Below are 16,557 nucleotides of genomic sequence, written 5' to 3'. Positions count from 1 at the left end.
GTTTAGCATGAGGACAGCAGAAGCTTTGGTTTGATTTTTGCGCTAATGTAGTAGAAATGTAGAAGAAGTGGTAAAGCATAGAGTGGTGGCAGGGAGTTGGGGAAAAGAGAAATGTTGTACACTTCAAAATTGAAGTAATACACATAGCTTTCTAAATCCACCACCACCCCCAGTAAGATCATTAAGTTCAGGGTATAAAATTACTTAGCTGCACCACGTTGTAATTGAATTCTAAATTATAGTACATTTACTGTGCAATACTATGCACATGTACAAGTCCTATTGTTTTCAGTAGTTCTTAACATACTAGTGAGAGCATTTAGAATTGAAGCCATAGCATTGTAGCAGTTTGACAAATGTTAAAATATCTCCAAGCAGTCTTTGCTAAGCCATTAGCTGGAATTAATATGATCATAAATAAGGCTTAATACTGAGTAAACATATTTAGGATGGGACTCAAGTGTGTCAAATTTTAACAAACATCTGGTAACTAATGTAGATATTTAATAGGAAAATATTTCTGTTTAAGGTAGGTTGAAGTCCACATACGTTATAAAAGTGGCAGAAATGAGTTCATATTTCTTTTGGTTTTCAGGACCATTGGGGACCAGTTAGGCGAAGCTAAAGCAAGTGGAAACTTGGGAAATACCTTAAAGGTCCTTGGAAATTATGAAGAAGCAGTTGTCCGCTGTCAGAGGCACCTCGACATTTCTAGAGAGCTAAGTGACAAGGTAAGAACACTTGCTATATTTAGCACTGTTAAGGGGGGGGGCGGAGACAGGAAGTGTTCTTTTAAACAAGGTTATAGCTAAAGATTTATTTGGTTCAAGTGATTTCAGTTTTGTTCAGTTCCCCATTCTCTTTATACCACTGTTTGCCCCTTCTGCTCCATTGGGAGTTTCAGTCCACAAAATCGGGAGGGTACCACATTTACTGTCTCTGTCCTAATAATACATTTGCTGTGCAGAGAACAAAAGAGCATCTCATTCTAGCTCTCTATAACCTTTATGGAAATCTGGGTACCAATCCAGACTGGTTTTAAACACCATTCACCATTTTGCTTTTCTTAACCTCTTCTCGTGCCATTCGTCTTTGTTAAAAGCAAATAGGTGTAGGAATCTGCCAGCTGCATGAACCATGGGAAATCATTCATAACCGAGTGCTTGGTAGGACCTGCACGTTCCTGAGAAGTCGTTTTGATAGTCTAAAAAGAAAGTTTTGTGCCTACCGATCCAGGTAGCATGTGTTTGGATAATTAAAAGAGGTCTCTGTGGAGTTCCTGTAGTCTGCAGTTGTGGCACCTGATAAAACTTTTTGCAAATATAGTGAGCCTTCTTGGGGAATGCTGTGGTGAAATGGCTCATCAGAATTGCAGGAAAAGAATGATTGTTTAGTATAAATGGGAAGACATCCATTGTTGAATAGTTGAGAAATGTGCTTTTATATGTCTGGCTGAAAGCATTCATAAGGCAGTAAGTTTGAAATTAATTTCCAGCCTTTTCTTCTTTAGGTTGGAGAAGCAAGAGCACTTTATAACCTTGGAAATGTATATCACTCCAAGGGTAAAAGTGTAGCCTGTGCAGGTACCCATGATCCAGGAGAGTTTCCAGATGATGTTAAAGCTGCATTGCGGAAAGCTGCAGATTATTATGAGTAAGTAACAAAGGGAGCAGGGAGAATTATTCTTGGAAGCAGAGTTGATGTAGCTTAAAATAGTATTTATATCCCTTTAAAATGTGCTTTATATTAGGCATGCTTTCAAAACTGTGTTTCTAATTCCCCTTCTCTATATAATAAGCTCTTTTTGTTTGAAAATTTGTTAAAGTCCAAACACAAAAATAAATTTCAAAAATAGAACATATGAAACATTCAGATGAAACCTTGTCTCTCCAGTTGCAGCAGCTTAATTCTGGCCAATAAAAATGCACTTGCTGATGAATTTCTAAGGAGGGAAATGTCAACAGTTATAGAGTAACTGTCATAAAAGCTGTTTATGTGCCTTTCCAAAATGAAATTAATTCACAGAGATCACAGTGTAGGACACACTTTCAGTTTATCATAGCAGTCACAATGGTATGTACTGTTTCGTTCAAGATTTTATTAGTTACCAAACTTAGTCCTGCATTGTACCTGGAACAGTACCAGAAGCCAGTGAAGTCAAGTCAAAACTATATGGGTTATTGCTTCTTAATAATCTGCAAGGGCTATCACACATTGAATGCATTTCACTTTGAGGTTGTTCCACTGAATTTGGAAGAATGTGTGTGTGTGTGTGTATGTGTGTATATATATATATATATATATATATATATATATATACACACACACACACACACACACACACACACACAGTCGTACCTCGGGTTAAATATGCTTCAGGTTGAGCGTTTTCAGGCTACACTCTGTGGTGACCCGGAAGTAATGGAATGCATTACTTTCGGGTTTCACCGCTTGCGCATGCACAGACGCTCAAAATGACGTCATGCGCGGAAGTGGCGAAACGTGGCATGCGCAGTCGCGTGTTATATTCTACTCAGGATGCGAACGGGGCTCCGGAACGGATCCCGTTCGCATCCAGAGGTACCACTGTACAGCCTTTATGGAAAAGTGCTGCATGTCACTCCCATTTGAACTCCATCAATACTTTCCTATTCCAAGTCATGAGATCTGCTGACCACTGGTTTCAACAGTATTTGGCTTCAGTCTGGTGACACACATCCCATTTCAAACCATGAACATATATTTATGAAGGAGGAAAATGAAAAAAAAAATTGTGTAGGAACTTTTAACAGTACCCAAAGAGAAGCAAGCTTGCTTTCATTTTGTCTATGCTCTTCCACATTTTTATCAAAAATGTACATTTCCATAAGCTGATAACGAACCAGGTTGTAATGTGAAAAATAATAATTATAAAACAATAGAGTTAAAGAGACCTTGTTGTTCTCATCAAAAACGCCATCCACTTAATCTTTAGTGTGTGTACCACCCTACTTTTCCAAGCCTGATTCATATAAATGTTTTTTGCATGGAAAAGCCACTAATAACTGATGGCTTCCTCTGCTCATCTCCCTATTTTTCCTGACTATCGCAATGCAGAGAGGTGGAAAATGGGATTCTGTTTTGGTGAATTTCTGCTCTTCAACAAACTGACCACACGTTTGTAAGCCTCCAAAATCTCTCTTTAGGCACAGGTGTCAACCATTTTGCACAGGGTTTTGTTTCTAGCTTGAGCGCACATAAGCCTGTCTTGCCCTGCTATGCCCTGCCCTCTTCTAGGTCCACAGGTACCCACATGTTGGCAGTCGCACATCTGTTGGAACACGTGCAAAGTGGTCACCACCTATATTCGCAACAGCTCTTCAGGGGGAGAATGACAATAAGTTGGGTTAGGCCCCTCTTCCTATCTCTGGAAGGCAATAAAAGGACAGCTTTGGATTAGGTCTCTTGTGAGGGTGAAAGCATTAAACCACCTAATATTGATTGCTTCTAGCAAAAGTTATTAATGTATTGTGGTCATCGTGTCAGTTCCATGAGCAGGAAGAACAGCCACCTTCATGGCTGCTAATTGTTATGCATTTCTAACATAAACCTTTTTAATTGTTTTTATTTTGTTTCCCTGTTAAATAGGGAGAACTTGACATTAGTGACAGAGCTGGGTGATAGAGCAGCCCAGGGACGTGCCTATGGAAACCTGGGGAATACTCATTATCTTCTGGGCAACTTCAGGAGTGCTGTTACTGCCCATGAACAGGTACAAGAGAGTGCTGTGTTCACGCATAAGACTAAGCCATGGTTTGTTTCAACAAACCAGAAGTCATCCTGCAGAGCTGTGACTTGTTTCTCCCAAGCTTGGTTTGTTTTCTGACTGCTCTTGCTTTGCTGTATAGATTGGTGAGCATCTGGGGTGGCAAGGCCAAAGGCCTTTTGGTTCGTACATAATGCCACACAATAGTCTAAATAAGTCTATAAGCCAAGAACAAACCATGGCTTTACACTGTGGTCTATTGCCAGAAAACAAACAATTGTTAGTCAACTGGGCTGGGTTCAGACAATCCACACTTTGGCTGAAGAAACCTTGGCTTGGTGTTATGTGCATGGCATGCCAGAATATGGTGATGATGTATTCTGATGATGTATTCTGCACCTGCCATTTAAAAAGCACGTTTTTATTATTGCTACTATTACTATTATTATCATCTGTTAACTCCTAGTGATGAAAGACAGTTCAGGATTCCACTTTACAAAGAATCTGTAACAATGTATGTTCTGTAGAAACACCCAGATTAAGGTTTATTTGAAATCAGTAACCTGGGATTCTAAAATTTTGTGCTACATATTGAATTCCATCCTTTTACAGTTCACAACTACTTACTGGATATCAGTATGAACCATTATAAACAGCACACTTGAGAATTTAAAAGTTGCTTTACTTGGAATTTTGCAGGAAATAGTTACTGTTCCTTCTTTCAGGAAATAGTAGTGGGCATATGGGTTCCTAACTATTCCAGAGGAGCTAGTTGTCTATCAGAAATTCACAGTATTTGACAACAGAACCTTTCTTTTTCAGCGTCTTTTAATTGCAAAAGAATTTGGTGATAGAGCTGCTGAAAGAAGAGCCTACAGCAATCTTGGAAATGCTTATATTTTCCTTGGAGAATTTGAAACTGCTGCCGAATACTACAAGTTAGTCAATATATTGTTTAATACCTAACCAAAGTATTATTTTCATAAGTTTTCCAATCCTTCCAGTTTTCATTATAAATTTATAATCCTTCAGATTTTAGCCTATCTGGTAGGTTAGACTCAGATATAACTTGCCTTGGACCACCCAGAGAATATTATATTTGTGTGAGCCTGGATTTTCTATTTCTAACTCCAAATCTGAAGCTACTTTCAGATTTAGATGTTTTATTTGAATATTGATTCGTTGTCTTCTCTTTCCTGAGTTTAGTTAAGATCTTTTCAAAAGGTCAGTATTGGCAGTCCCCCCTTGAAAACGAAGACCCTCAAAATTAGTTTTTATTAGAACATATAAACAATCTGTGCCACTGTGAGAACAGAGTGGTGGACAAGATGGGCCATTGGCTTGATTCAGCAAGCTCTTCTTACATTTTTTAATGCTCTAAACTATCTTAACTCATCTAAGGATCTAACAAACGACAGCTGTTTTAGAATATCACTTTAGGAAAATACCAATGTTTTGGGAATGGTCAATGGTAGAGCATCTGCTTGTGTGTGCAGAAGGTCCAAGGTTTAATGCCTAGCATTTCCCAGTAAGACTGGGAATGTCCTCTTCCTGGAACCTTGGAAGAGCTGCTGCCATTCACTGAGCCACATGGACCAATGGTCTGACTTCCTGTGTTTATGTGTTCTTGCCCTATGGCTTTAGACTGCAGCTCTGGTTCTATGGAAAATGTACCCCATTATTTGATTGACCTGTTTTTTCTGCAGTTTATACAAAATCCTTCGATCTAGCTGTTGATGGGAAACCCAGTTGGTCTGAACTGCAAAGTAGGGTGACCCTGTTAGCAGTGGTGATATTTGCTTTGGCAGCTTCTAAAGTTTGAGACAGTTTTCCGCCCTCTCAGTAGCATGATAAATTATATTGTTTTGTTGAGGTTACTACTATTTTATTTATTTCTTTGTTGTGACTCCGAGTCTAAACAATAGAGATTGATTGATAAAGACTCATTGTATGTTTGTTTGCTTATGCATATATACTATTTGTCTAAGGAAAAAGACTGTTTTGGAAATGGGGAGACAATTAGCTTTGTATAGGATTATATTTGCATATTAAACATTGAGAGCCACTTGAACTATGTGCAGATACATTCTTGTTAGTCATGTAAGCGAAGATTATTTCTAGCTGTTTGTACTTTTAGGAAAACACTGCAGCTCGCCAGGCAGCTTACAGACCGGGCTGTAGAAGCACAAGCTTGCTACAGCCTTGGGAATACATATACTTTACTTCAAGACTATGAAAAGGCCATCGATTATCATCTGAAACACTTGGCAATTGCTGAAGAACTGAATGATAGGTAAGGCTTTTAAAAGTCCACTGTTCATTAACAAGAGAGAGATCTTTTTGAGGGTACAAAATTAAGTTCCTATAGAATAATTGTCCTATTCAAATAGACAAAGGTCCAAAGAACTACACCTGGGGTCAGCAACCCGCGGCTCCGGAGCCGCATGTGGCTCTTTTACACCTTTGCCGCGGCACTGGGGCGGATATTAGCGAGGGGAGGAGGCGCATTGTGCGCCCCGACGCTCCCCACTGTGGCAGGTGCTGTACTGGCTGTGACGTCGCATGGGGGCGGTGCGTGCGTTAGTCACGCACCGTCCCGACGTCACCTTCCCGCCTGCTGTCAGATCGGAGGGCAGCGGCGCGAATGTTTGCGGCTCCCAGGTTTTTTTTCTTCGGAAACGGGTCCAAGTGGCTCTTTTTGTCTTAAAGGTTGCAGACCCCTGAACTACACTGTGCATGCCTAAGAACCTGCCCCTGCCCCTTGGGATTTTCCCCTCCACCTTTTTGAACTGTAGGTGACCATGCCATATCATAAACTCTTTTGAAAATTCCCTTCAGTTTTGTGCAGTGACTTGTCCTTTGATCTGCAACTTTAGAAACAAAAGCCTGGGTTCAATGTCTAAATACAACTCTGGAAACTTCAATAAGCACTAATTATTTTTAAAAGTTGTGAGATTTGCATTGGGATTAGCCAGCTTTCTGTCACTAAGCTTTGTATTATGTAGCTTTAGGGCTTTTAATTGAACTTGTGCATTAATGAGATTTTGTATATTCGAATTGAATATAAACTCCATTCTCTGTTTTGAAACCTCTGTTTTGTTACTGAGAACCAATTCATTTAAGTATTACTTTAATTGAGCAGCTTGTGGAAGTATGCGCGTTCATACTTCTGATTCTCTACAGTTAACATATGAAGCAGAGAGAAATGGATCCCATCTGCAGAGACCATAAAGTAATGCATTTGTTGACTGACGGTGTTAAGTGTGTTGTTGCCAGTAAAGAAAACAAAAATAAAAGCTAGTTGTTCAGTAGCATTACTAAGAGCGTGTAAACAGGACTTCCTCTCAGGAAGGGAGGGAAGCCTATCTCCCAAGGAATCACAGAATTGTAGAGATGGAAGGGACCCTGGGGGTCATCTAGTCCAACCCCCTGCAATGCAAAGAATCTCAACACATGGTCCTTCTCCTATTTGAACCTATACTGGATGCTGCTTAGCTTTGCAAATGTGCCAGCAGTTTCAGTGCTGCACCACTAGGAGGACTAGTTGATTCAACAGCCACTGCATTGTTCTCTCCCCATTCCTAGGGGGCTAACTAAATTTGAGCCACACCTCCTGACTTCACTGACTACTACAGTAGCTGGAAGAAAGCTAGGCATGTAAATTTGTAGCAACCTAGTGAGCTAGAGGGAGCCTCACTTACAAAGCATCAAGGTGAGTTCAGCAGATGTGCAGGTTTAGCAGCAGGGCAAGGAGGACAGGGCACATGACTCTGCCCCTCCTTTCCTTTATAGCTAAAGTAAACCTGAACTCTCAATAAAAGTAACCCCTGCAACTGGAATGTCAGCAGCGGTGTGGGGGCTTTCCAGTGTTTTACACTGTCTTGTCACATGTACAGCTATCTCCCTTTTGGGCAGAAGTCATGGGTGTGTCCAAAGTGCAATGAGCTCCTGGTTCTCTTGGAACAAGCTCATTCCCTTGAAGCTAAGGTGGCACACCAGGAAAGCTAAGAGAGGCAGAAAACTGTGTGAATGAGACATGCAGGAATACTATAGTTGTGTCCCACTCCCACAATGAGAGCTGTCCTGCTGTCAGGGAGAATGACGATTTCTGGGAAGGAGAGTGTCAGAAGAAGAGGAAACATTTCCTTAGAATGGATCCATTCCTTGTTATGCCTGCATGCTCAGGATGCTTTTTTGGGTGGGGAGTGAAGAAAGTGGGTGGAGAAAAGTGCTTCTCCCTCTTTGATAACACTAGAATTGAATGTTGGAAGATTAAGGCAGGTAAAAGAAAGTCCTTCTTCACACAGCACATAGTTAAACTAGTTAAACTATGGAACTTGCTCCCACAGGAGGCAGTGATGACCACCAACTTTAAAAGATTAGACAAGATTCATGGGGGGTAGGGCTATCAATGGCTACTAGCCAAGAAGGGTATACATGGTTGGAGGCAGTAATGGTTCTGAATATGTTACTGGGAACTGCAGGAGGAGTGAATGTTATTGTGCTCAGATCCTGCTTAAAGGTTTCCCACAGGCACGTAGTTGGCTAGCCAGAACAGGATGCTGGACTAGATAGGATTGGCTTGATGCATCAGGCTCTTATGTTCTTCCTTGTTCTTGGCCGATAGTGGTTTGTTTAAATGAAACATGATCTCTGGTTCAGACATAAAGCTAAGCCAAGGATCACGATTTGTTTCTCACATGTGCTAGTGGGGAGTACAAAGTGGCACAGTCCAGTGGATTAGCATTAAACTATTAACTGGTTTACTGTGGCATATGAACTGACTAGTATAGGAATGGGTCCTTACTGGTTTAAGTCAGTTAGAAAGCTAATGTATGGAGCATTTAATAAGTGTCATGCTGTTGAACTGTGTTTCAGAATTGGTGAAGGAAGAGCATGCTGGAGTTTGGGGAATGCATACACAGCCCTGGGGAACCATGAACAAGCTATGCACTATGCCGAAAAGCATTTGGACATTTCAAGAGAGGTATGTGGTCATATTACAAGTTGTTTGTGATATACTCTTTTTATAAAAATAAGTATACAGTGGAACCTCGGTTTTCGAACGTAATCCGTTCCGGAAGACCATTCGAGTTTTGAAATGTTTGAAAACCAAAACTCAATACAGAAGCCTCAGTACAATAGGGAAACTCAAAATGGAAGCTGCCTCAGAAGTTCAAGGACTGGGGTTTACATATTTATGGGGAGTGTATACAGGAACTTGTTCAGTGTGGGTATGAAATTACGAAATGCTTTTGATTGCAGGTGGGAGATAAAACTGGAGAACTAACAGCTAAACTTAACCTCTCAGATCTACAAATGGTGCTTGGCCTAAGTTTCAGCACAAACAGTTCAATGATGACAGAAAATCAAATTTTAGATCATAGTGTGAATGGTAAGTATAAACTTCCATGATTATGTATTAAGATTTATCTTAATTAATCTTCAACACTCATAGATATGCTGATACAGTGGTGCCCCGCAAGACGAAATTAATTTGTTCTGCGAGTTTTTTCGTCTTGCGGTTTTTTCGTCTTGCGAGGCACGGTTTCCGACGAAGATTTTGAAAAGCTGCAAAAAGCACCAAAGTGCTTCAAAAACCTCAAAAAAGGCTACCGCACCGCGCGCTAAGAGTTGCTCCTCGAAGTTACAGTTTTGTAACGTTTTTAAATAAAAGGAAACAAACTTGCAAGACGTTTTTGTTCCATCTTGCGAAGCAAGCCCATAGGGAAATGTGTCTTGCGAAGCAGCTCCGAAAACGAAAAACTCTTTCGTCTAGCGAGTTTTTCGTCTTCCGAGGCGTTCGTCTTGCGAGGTACCACTGTATTTTGTGGGGTATACTTCTCATTTTACTTGGGGAAAGTATTAAGACTCTGTATATGCTTTTTTTAATAATAATTTTTATTGAGTTTACATTTTACCATAATCACTTTCCATTACATAATCTCATAACCAAAGAACAATGCTCAAACTGAGCTTCGACTTCCCCCCCATCCCACTCTCTGGCTTTCATAAATAATCACTTACATCTTAGCATTTCTATAACCACTTACAGTATTTATCTTTTTTCTTTCTTAATAAATTTTACCTCGTTAAATGTAAACCAGCTCCCAATATTAGCAAAATATTTCAACTCAAACCTACAAACGTTTTCAAATGTTTACAATGTTCTTTCATATATTGTATAAATTTACTCGTCCTTTTCAAACAGTTCATTGTGCTGATTTCGGATCTTCCCTGTCAGCTTTGCCAATTCTGCATATTCCATCATCTTAGCCTGCCATTCTTCCAATGTTGGAAGTTCCCGCTGCTGCCATTGTGTATTTGCAAAGCAATGGGGAATTTTTTTTGCAATCCTTAATCTTCAATACTGGGTCTGTTCTTGTATTCTGGTTTTAGAAGCTGTTTTTAAAAAAGCCACAAGCCATTTTTCTTTTATAAGCACACCTATACAGTGAAGTCCCTCAGCAAAACTAGGAGATAATTATTGGTGATTTCCCTGACGCCCCCCCCCCCGCTGAAATCCACTGTAGAGCACCCCTCAGCGCGCGCGCACACACACACACACACACACACACCCTAAATATCTGAAAAACTTCCTCATTCCTTACAGACCCTGCTGAGATTAACAGAGGGGGGTCCTCTTGGTAGTTCCTCCACAATCTGAGGCTTGGGTGGTGGCCGCCTGTGACAGGGCCTTCTCTGTGATGGCCGCTAAGCTGTGGAACTCCCCACCTTGGATTTTGACCCTTGAGGTTTATGTTTTTAGGAGCCACCTTATTTTTATAGTTCTAAGTCATTCCAAGTTGTTTTTATATTATGCTGTAACCTGCTTTGGGCCCTTCAGGTGAAAAGTGGGAAATATATAATTTAATAAAATCTTACCTTGCATGTAGGTGAGTTCTAATTCAATTATTAGTCTCAAGTAGTAATGATCTTTGTTGGTCATTAGACTTTAGAAGGTCCAGGTAATTGTACTTGTTATGAAGCTTTCCTTCAAAATAAACTATTTTTCTATCTTAAGGTGCAAGACCCCGAGTAGGACGGCGCCATAGTATGGAAAACATGGAACTTATGAAGCTTACTCCTGAAAAGGTTGGTGACTGGCTGAACATATTTCATGGGTTGGATCCGGACTACATTAGCTCCCACTGATTTTACTGGAAATGGAATTCAGCTAGGCATTATTAACTTAATATGGATTCAGCACATTAGTCTTAATTGTCATTCAAGCTATAGGGAGAGGGGATGTGGAGGTTGTGGCGCTCCCATCTACGTGCCTGCACAGTGCTGACCTGCCTGCTGCTTTGTCCCCCTCTCTCTTTTGGTGGGGGGGGGGGGGCGCATGTCAGGTCTCTGGCTTCAGTGCTCCTCACTAACCAGTCCTCTGCAGTGGCAACTACCTTTGGATGTTAGACTAGCCAGAACAAGTTATGCACAAAGGGAAGTGATTTTGGTCAAAAATGGGAGAATAAAAATCTGTATTTTTAACTGTTTCTGATTGATTGTGAATCTGGCAATAAATGGCACCACTTGTGTGTGCATCTATAGCCTTCTCCCCCTCCCCTGAGGTTGTCAATACCTTATGCTGTATTTGATGTTTATGATCTGATGACCAAATTAGCTGAACTGAAGCAGAGAATTAGTTGATTGGCTACATATCGGGGATAGAAAATATTTTTCTTCGCTTTGTCTTGAGTACTGTGGGTACTTAAGCCATTGTTTACAGTAGATGACTACATGGAAATACCAGAAATAGCACTGAAAGAGATAGAAGATATATGAGTAGAACAGTACTAAGGGTAATAATGTTTGGTTCTGTAGTTGAGGCATGCTACTGGAAATGAAGGGTACACAAGTACATCCTAAGCAAGGTGGAATGATGACTGATTTCTGTGCAGTTTGATGTTCTGAGTTTCTTTCCAAGGTTTGGTTCACACATCACAATGAGCCTTAATGTTCTCTTGTCAATGTGCAGATCACTCAATCCAGGGATCCCTGTTTTTTGAGCAAAAAACATGATCCCTGATTTGGAAAGAATACTAATCCAAGGGTTGTGATTTGTTGCTCCTGCTTACCAGCAGGGAGGAGCAAAAAACATTAAATGCAGCCAGTATATTGTTTTAAAATTATGAGGAGCAGCAGCTTTGCTGAGAAATGGGTAAAATGAATTCCAAGTTCACATTTTTAGGGTTGTTTCCTGTGCTATTTCTAGTCCTAGTAGACCCATTGAAATTAGTGACCATGGTTAAGTTTGGTCCATTAATTTCAGTAGGCCTACCCCAAGCAAAACTTCGTTGAACCCTTAGTCCCCACACATGGGGAGTCAAAGGATAGGAGAAAAGGTTAAAAATACAGAAGTTCATCTGTTGTTCCACTGTCTCCTCTTGCTTCTGCTTCCTGCCACCCCTTGTGCCCCCCCCCCATTTGCCTGGGGTCTCTCCTTTTTGCTGCACTTGATCTGTACACAGAAATGGGATATTTAAAAATTCAGAATACTTGTGTGTATCTGTAGTTTAGGAACAATCTAAGGAGGCAGAGCTAATTTAAACAGGGAAAAAGTGATGTACAATTAGTATAATGAAGAAGGAATTGGCATCACTGCATGAACTTAATTTTAGGTCTTAAAAAGTTATCCTGGACAATTAGTTTAGCATAGCTAAATAATACCTGGGATCCATACTACTTTCCTGAATGTAGGCAGTGTCACAAAGAAACATTAAAAGTGGCAGTATCTTGTCCCTGGGAAAATGTGACCACCCTCTTGCCCAAAATTTGCATGTCTATTACAGTGGTACCCCGCAAGACGAACGCCTCGCAAAACGAAAAACGCGCAAGACGAAAGAGTTTTCCGTTTTTTGAGTCGTTCCGCAAGACGAATTTCCCTATGGGCTTGCTTCGCAAGACAAAACGTCTTGCGAGTTCGTTTCCTTTTTCTTAAAGCCGCTAAGCTGTTAATAGCCGCTAAGCCATTAATAGCCGTGCTTCGCAAGACGAAAAAAACCGCAAGACGAAGAAACTCGCAGAATGAATTAATTTCGTCTTGCGGGGCACCACTGTATAGTGAAACAGGTTGTAGTGGATACCGCTTGTTCTAACTTGGAAGGCTGCTTAGAACTTCAAGAGTGCAGGATTTGTTGCCATAGCATGCTTCTTCCTGTTTTGATATGAGGTACTTGAATTTTTCAAGCTCTGTGGAGATATTGACCCAAATTAAACCAGCCACTTCAGTGTTAGTAGTGTGAAAATTAAGGCGGGTAGTAGCATTTTGTGCCTGAATGAGAGACTTTCTTCTGGATAGTTTCTTGATATACATTGTCCCTTGTTCTCTAGGTTCAGGACTGGAACAGTGAAATTCTGGCCAAACAGAAACCACTAGTTCCTAAACCTTCAGCAAAACTACACTTTGTAAATCGATTAAAAGGCAAAAAATACAAAAACATCACATCTTCTAAAGTGCTTCAGGATGCTAGTAATTCTATTGACCACCGACTAAGTTCACAGAAGGTATTTGTGGATAAATATTTAATTGCTTGAAAGAAATCTTAAAATTATATTTTGAACACCTTTTTTAGAAGCATGTTGGTTTAACTTGTTTGCTTGAGTTAAAAAAAAACTTAGCAACATCATGATTAATGCTCATGTTGAAGGTAATTCTAAGCATACTTCTTAGGAAGCACTTCTCATCAAGCTCAGTGGATATTTTCTAAATAAGCATGGTTAGGATTTGGGTGGAAAAATCCATTTGAAAATTTTGTTGGGTTGGAGTGAGAACTAAACATTTGATTATAAAACCTGTATCAGCTGCTTAAATACTGTGCTGGCTTTGTTAGGATAGAAATCGATGCTAGCGTCTTAGCCTGTGTTGTTTTACTTCATTGGCTCTTCTTCCCTCCCTCTTTCCCATGCTATTTATTTGTGCATAGCTTTTTTTGTAATATGGGTAGAGGAAAAATCTCTCCTATTGTCTTCAAAAGTAACCAGTATAACTTTGGCCTGACTATTTTTTTATCTGACTTCTTAAAAGAACAGCCCTGATGTGCCTGGAGATGAAGGGTTCTTTGACTTGCTAAGTCGATTTCAGAGCAACAGAATGGATGATCAACGGTATTGTTTCCAGGACAGGAACAGACTGGCGGTGACACCTTCTGCACCGTCAAGAACATTGAAAAAATGTAACTAATTTTAAAACGTGTATAATTCCCACCTTCTGACAAAATACAATAAAAGCAGCATAATTATTTTCTTCATCTTTCTGCAGCCTTTTCTACGTCCATGGTCTCACCTCACACTGATGAATTTCTAGATCTTCTTGCTAGCTCTCAGAGTAGACGTCTGGATGATCAGCGAGCCAATGCCAGTGATTTACCAGGACTTCGTCTTAATCAGCGCAACAGTCAATCGGTCCTTGGCCGCTTGATGGCCAGTAGTAATAGTGAACCAGATGATGACTTCTTTGACATTTTGATAAAATATCAGGTAAGTCTTGTAAATGGTGCTCTACATAGTATGTCATGTTTTGTGAAGGCCAGGAGGAAATAAACTTTATGCAGCATGATGGTGACATCTGGTTTCAGTGGGTTCTTAATGTTTTTTTCCGATTAAAAAGTTAATGAATGCTCTCTGATAAATCTTAGCATTTTTAACAAAGCTCATGGTGAGTCACCCTCAGATATATTCTTAAAATCAAATGGCTCGCCAAAATGCTGTAAGCAGATAAGGAATACTTGAACTCAACTTACTGGATTTATAAGCAATCTAATGTTGGTTGGATGAGAAATAAACAGAACATGCCCTCTGCTGATTTCTCAGCTTCTAAACAGACTTTGCCTGACCCTCACAATTGCAGATTTCTTATGAAATGTCATTTTTTTCTCCCTGTTGAAATGACTATACATGTCACTAGAATTTTGTTTTAAAAGCCTGGATTGAAAGGAGTTTTCTATATCAGTACATCGGCCCAGGACCGGTATGAGGGCTAGACCACTCTGGAGTCCCTTTGCCACCAGTGTGCCAAAGGAAAAACAAACTGGAGCCAGGCACTGGTGGCAGTTTCACATGCAATATACCACCAAGTGATACCACCATTGCACTCTAGCCATCGTACAACTGAGGGCAAGCTAGCTTGTTCCTCCCTTGGCTGCCTGCCCTGCAGCGGAGAAGTCTAAGGGAGCCCCCACTCTGGCTCACACAAGGCAGAGACGTGGTGGGTGCTCTGCTAGATTTTGTCTGCTGAGGGGCAGGCAGCTGTGCACCCCAAAAGAGGTAGCCCACGCATGCCAAGGTGGTGGTGAGGCAGGCACCTTGGCAGGTTATCTCTTTCTCCCGGCCCAACCGGTGCACTGCATCTTTACTCCCAGGTGACCCATCACCCTGGGAAGAAAGACAGACCCCACCCACCAGGGTGAAGGCAGTCAGATGTGAGGGGTCTTATGGGGGCAATGCAGTACAAAAAAAGCGCCCTGTGAGCTGGAGGGACATGGGGCTTGGTCAGCTGGGAGGGGGTGAAAGCCTTTGTGCCCCCCCCCCGATGGGCAGCACATGTTCTCTCCACACCAGGTGTTGGGGATGGAAGGACTTACTCCTCCCCCAGCACTGGGAACAAGCTGCATTGACCCCAGTCCAGTGAGATGAAACTGCCTCTGCTCCCTCCCTTGTGGGCTGGGTTCAGTGCAGCTTATTTCAACATCATGGTGAATTGCCAGACTGTAATGTTTGGCTGGTGATACATTGTGATATTGAAAACCTGACATCTGCCAGTCCTTCTTCCTAAGCATCTAACAACTAGCTGTGAATCCTGTGCAAGGGGAAAAAGTTATGTCAATTGGAATAAAGTTTACTATAAAGCAAGTGATATTATTAAATTATCTAAAATGTGCAAAATATCGAACACATTTCTTGACAAGGTGAAGGAGTGGCTAACATAACATTTATAAAAAGATAATATAGTGAAGGAGGCTTGGAGAGCCTTGCAGATTATAAACAAAGAGCTCATAGCCTAAGGGGTCTAGTAGGAAGAGATTGTTAAAATATAGATTAGGAAAATTTAAAAATATTTTGTTGTTGTGTCACTTTTCCTATCATGAAAGGTACAACAATATGTTAGCTAATCTTTCAGATAAGCAGTTCACGTCCCTCAGTATTCTTAAAAGGGGTTCAGGTTTTGGCAGCTGACTTTGAAGTATATGCTCAAGCATACCTGAAAAGGTGTTCCTCTCTAATCTGGGCTAAGGCCTCTGTATCCATTCATGGTTCACTGCTCTGGCTGGGAAGTGTGACAAGATGCAAGATGAGTCCTTTATTCTTCTAGCTGGCATCCATTCTTCTCCTGTATGACATATGCTGCATCGAGACAACCTCCCCACACCCATGGAAACATTGGCAGAGACATACTGGATTAGAGACTTTAATATGCATCACTAACTTGTTCTAAGCAATTATTTCCAATTTTAAGCCCACCCCCACCCCCCAAATGACAGGCAAGCTGCCATTGCTTATTGTACTTTATATTTATTGTATGTGGAAAAACCAATAAAAAGAATGAGAACAAAAACTCACCATTGTTATCCAACAGCAACCATGGAGAATAGCATACTGACATGTTAAAAAACACATATCCTATCACTTAAGGTTTTCCAAATGTTTCTAGCACTTGTTTTCCAAGTGTATTTGCTGTGGAAGTAAAATAGTTTTTCCAGGATTTTGGTCTACAAAATCTTTTAACCAGCTTCAATTTGGCCAACATCTTTCACCATGTTACCAAATAAAAAACCCCCGCCACAATTCTTTTCTTCCTTTGTCACTGGAGGAAC

The 16,557-nt window shown here is 40.7% G+C and overlaps 1 protein-coding gene across 6 annotated transcripts in view; it reads left to right on the top strand.

Moving 5' to 3' along the window:
* The window catches only part of GPSM2 (G protein signaling modulator 2), a 37,261-nt gene that overhangs the window by 19,333 nt on the left and 1,371 nt on the right, over positions 1 to 16,557 (top strand). For 5 of the 6 annotated variants that reach the window (XM_053391543.1, XM_053391540.1, XM_053391541.1 and 2 more), the window contains 11 exons: positions 596 to 731; positions 1,511 to 1,653; positions 3,628 to 3,751; positions 4,568 to 4,683; positions 5,883 to 6,038; positions 8,624 to 8,732; positions 9,011 to 9,140; positions 10,770 to 10,840; positions 13,079 to 13,252; positions 13,773 to 13,920; positions 14,007 to 14,224. In XM_053391543.1, the coding sequence (XP_053247518.1) occupies positions 596 to 731; positions 1,511 to 1,653; positions 3,628 to 3,751; positions 4,568 to 4,683; positions 5,883 to 6,038; positions 8,624 to 8,732; positions 9,011 to 9,140; positions 10,770 to 10,840; positions 13,079 to 13,252; positions 13,773 to 13,920; positions 14,007 to 14,224 (1,525 nt within the window). The remainder of the gene's footprint in view (positions 1 to 595; positions 732 to 1,510; positions 1,654 to 3,627; positions 3,752 to 4,567; positions 4,684 to 5,882; positions 6,039 to 8,623; positions 8,733 to 9,010; positions 9,141 to 10,769; positions 10,841 to 13,078; positions 13,253 to 13,772; positions 13,921 to 14,006; positions 14,225 to 16,557) is intronic. The other variant, XM_053391546.1, reaches the window with a different exon arrangement.

The sequence above is a fragment of the Podarcis raffonei genome, chromosome 6 (assembly GCF_027172205.1).
Source record: "Podarcis raffonei isolate rPodRaf1 chromosome 6, rPodRaf1.pri, whole genome shotgun sequence".
Taxonomy (NCBI): Eukaryota; Metazoa; Chordata; class Lepidosauria; order Squamata; family Lacertidae; genus Podarcis; species Podarcis raffonei.
Note: the sequence above shows the minus strand (reverse complement) of the source record. Positions and strands in the feature narration are given on the sequence as shown.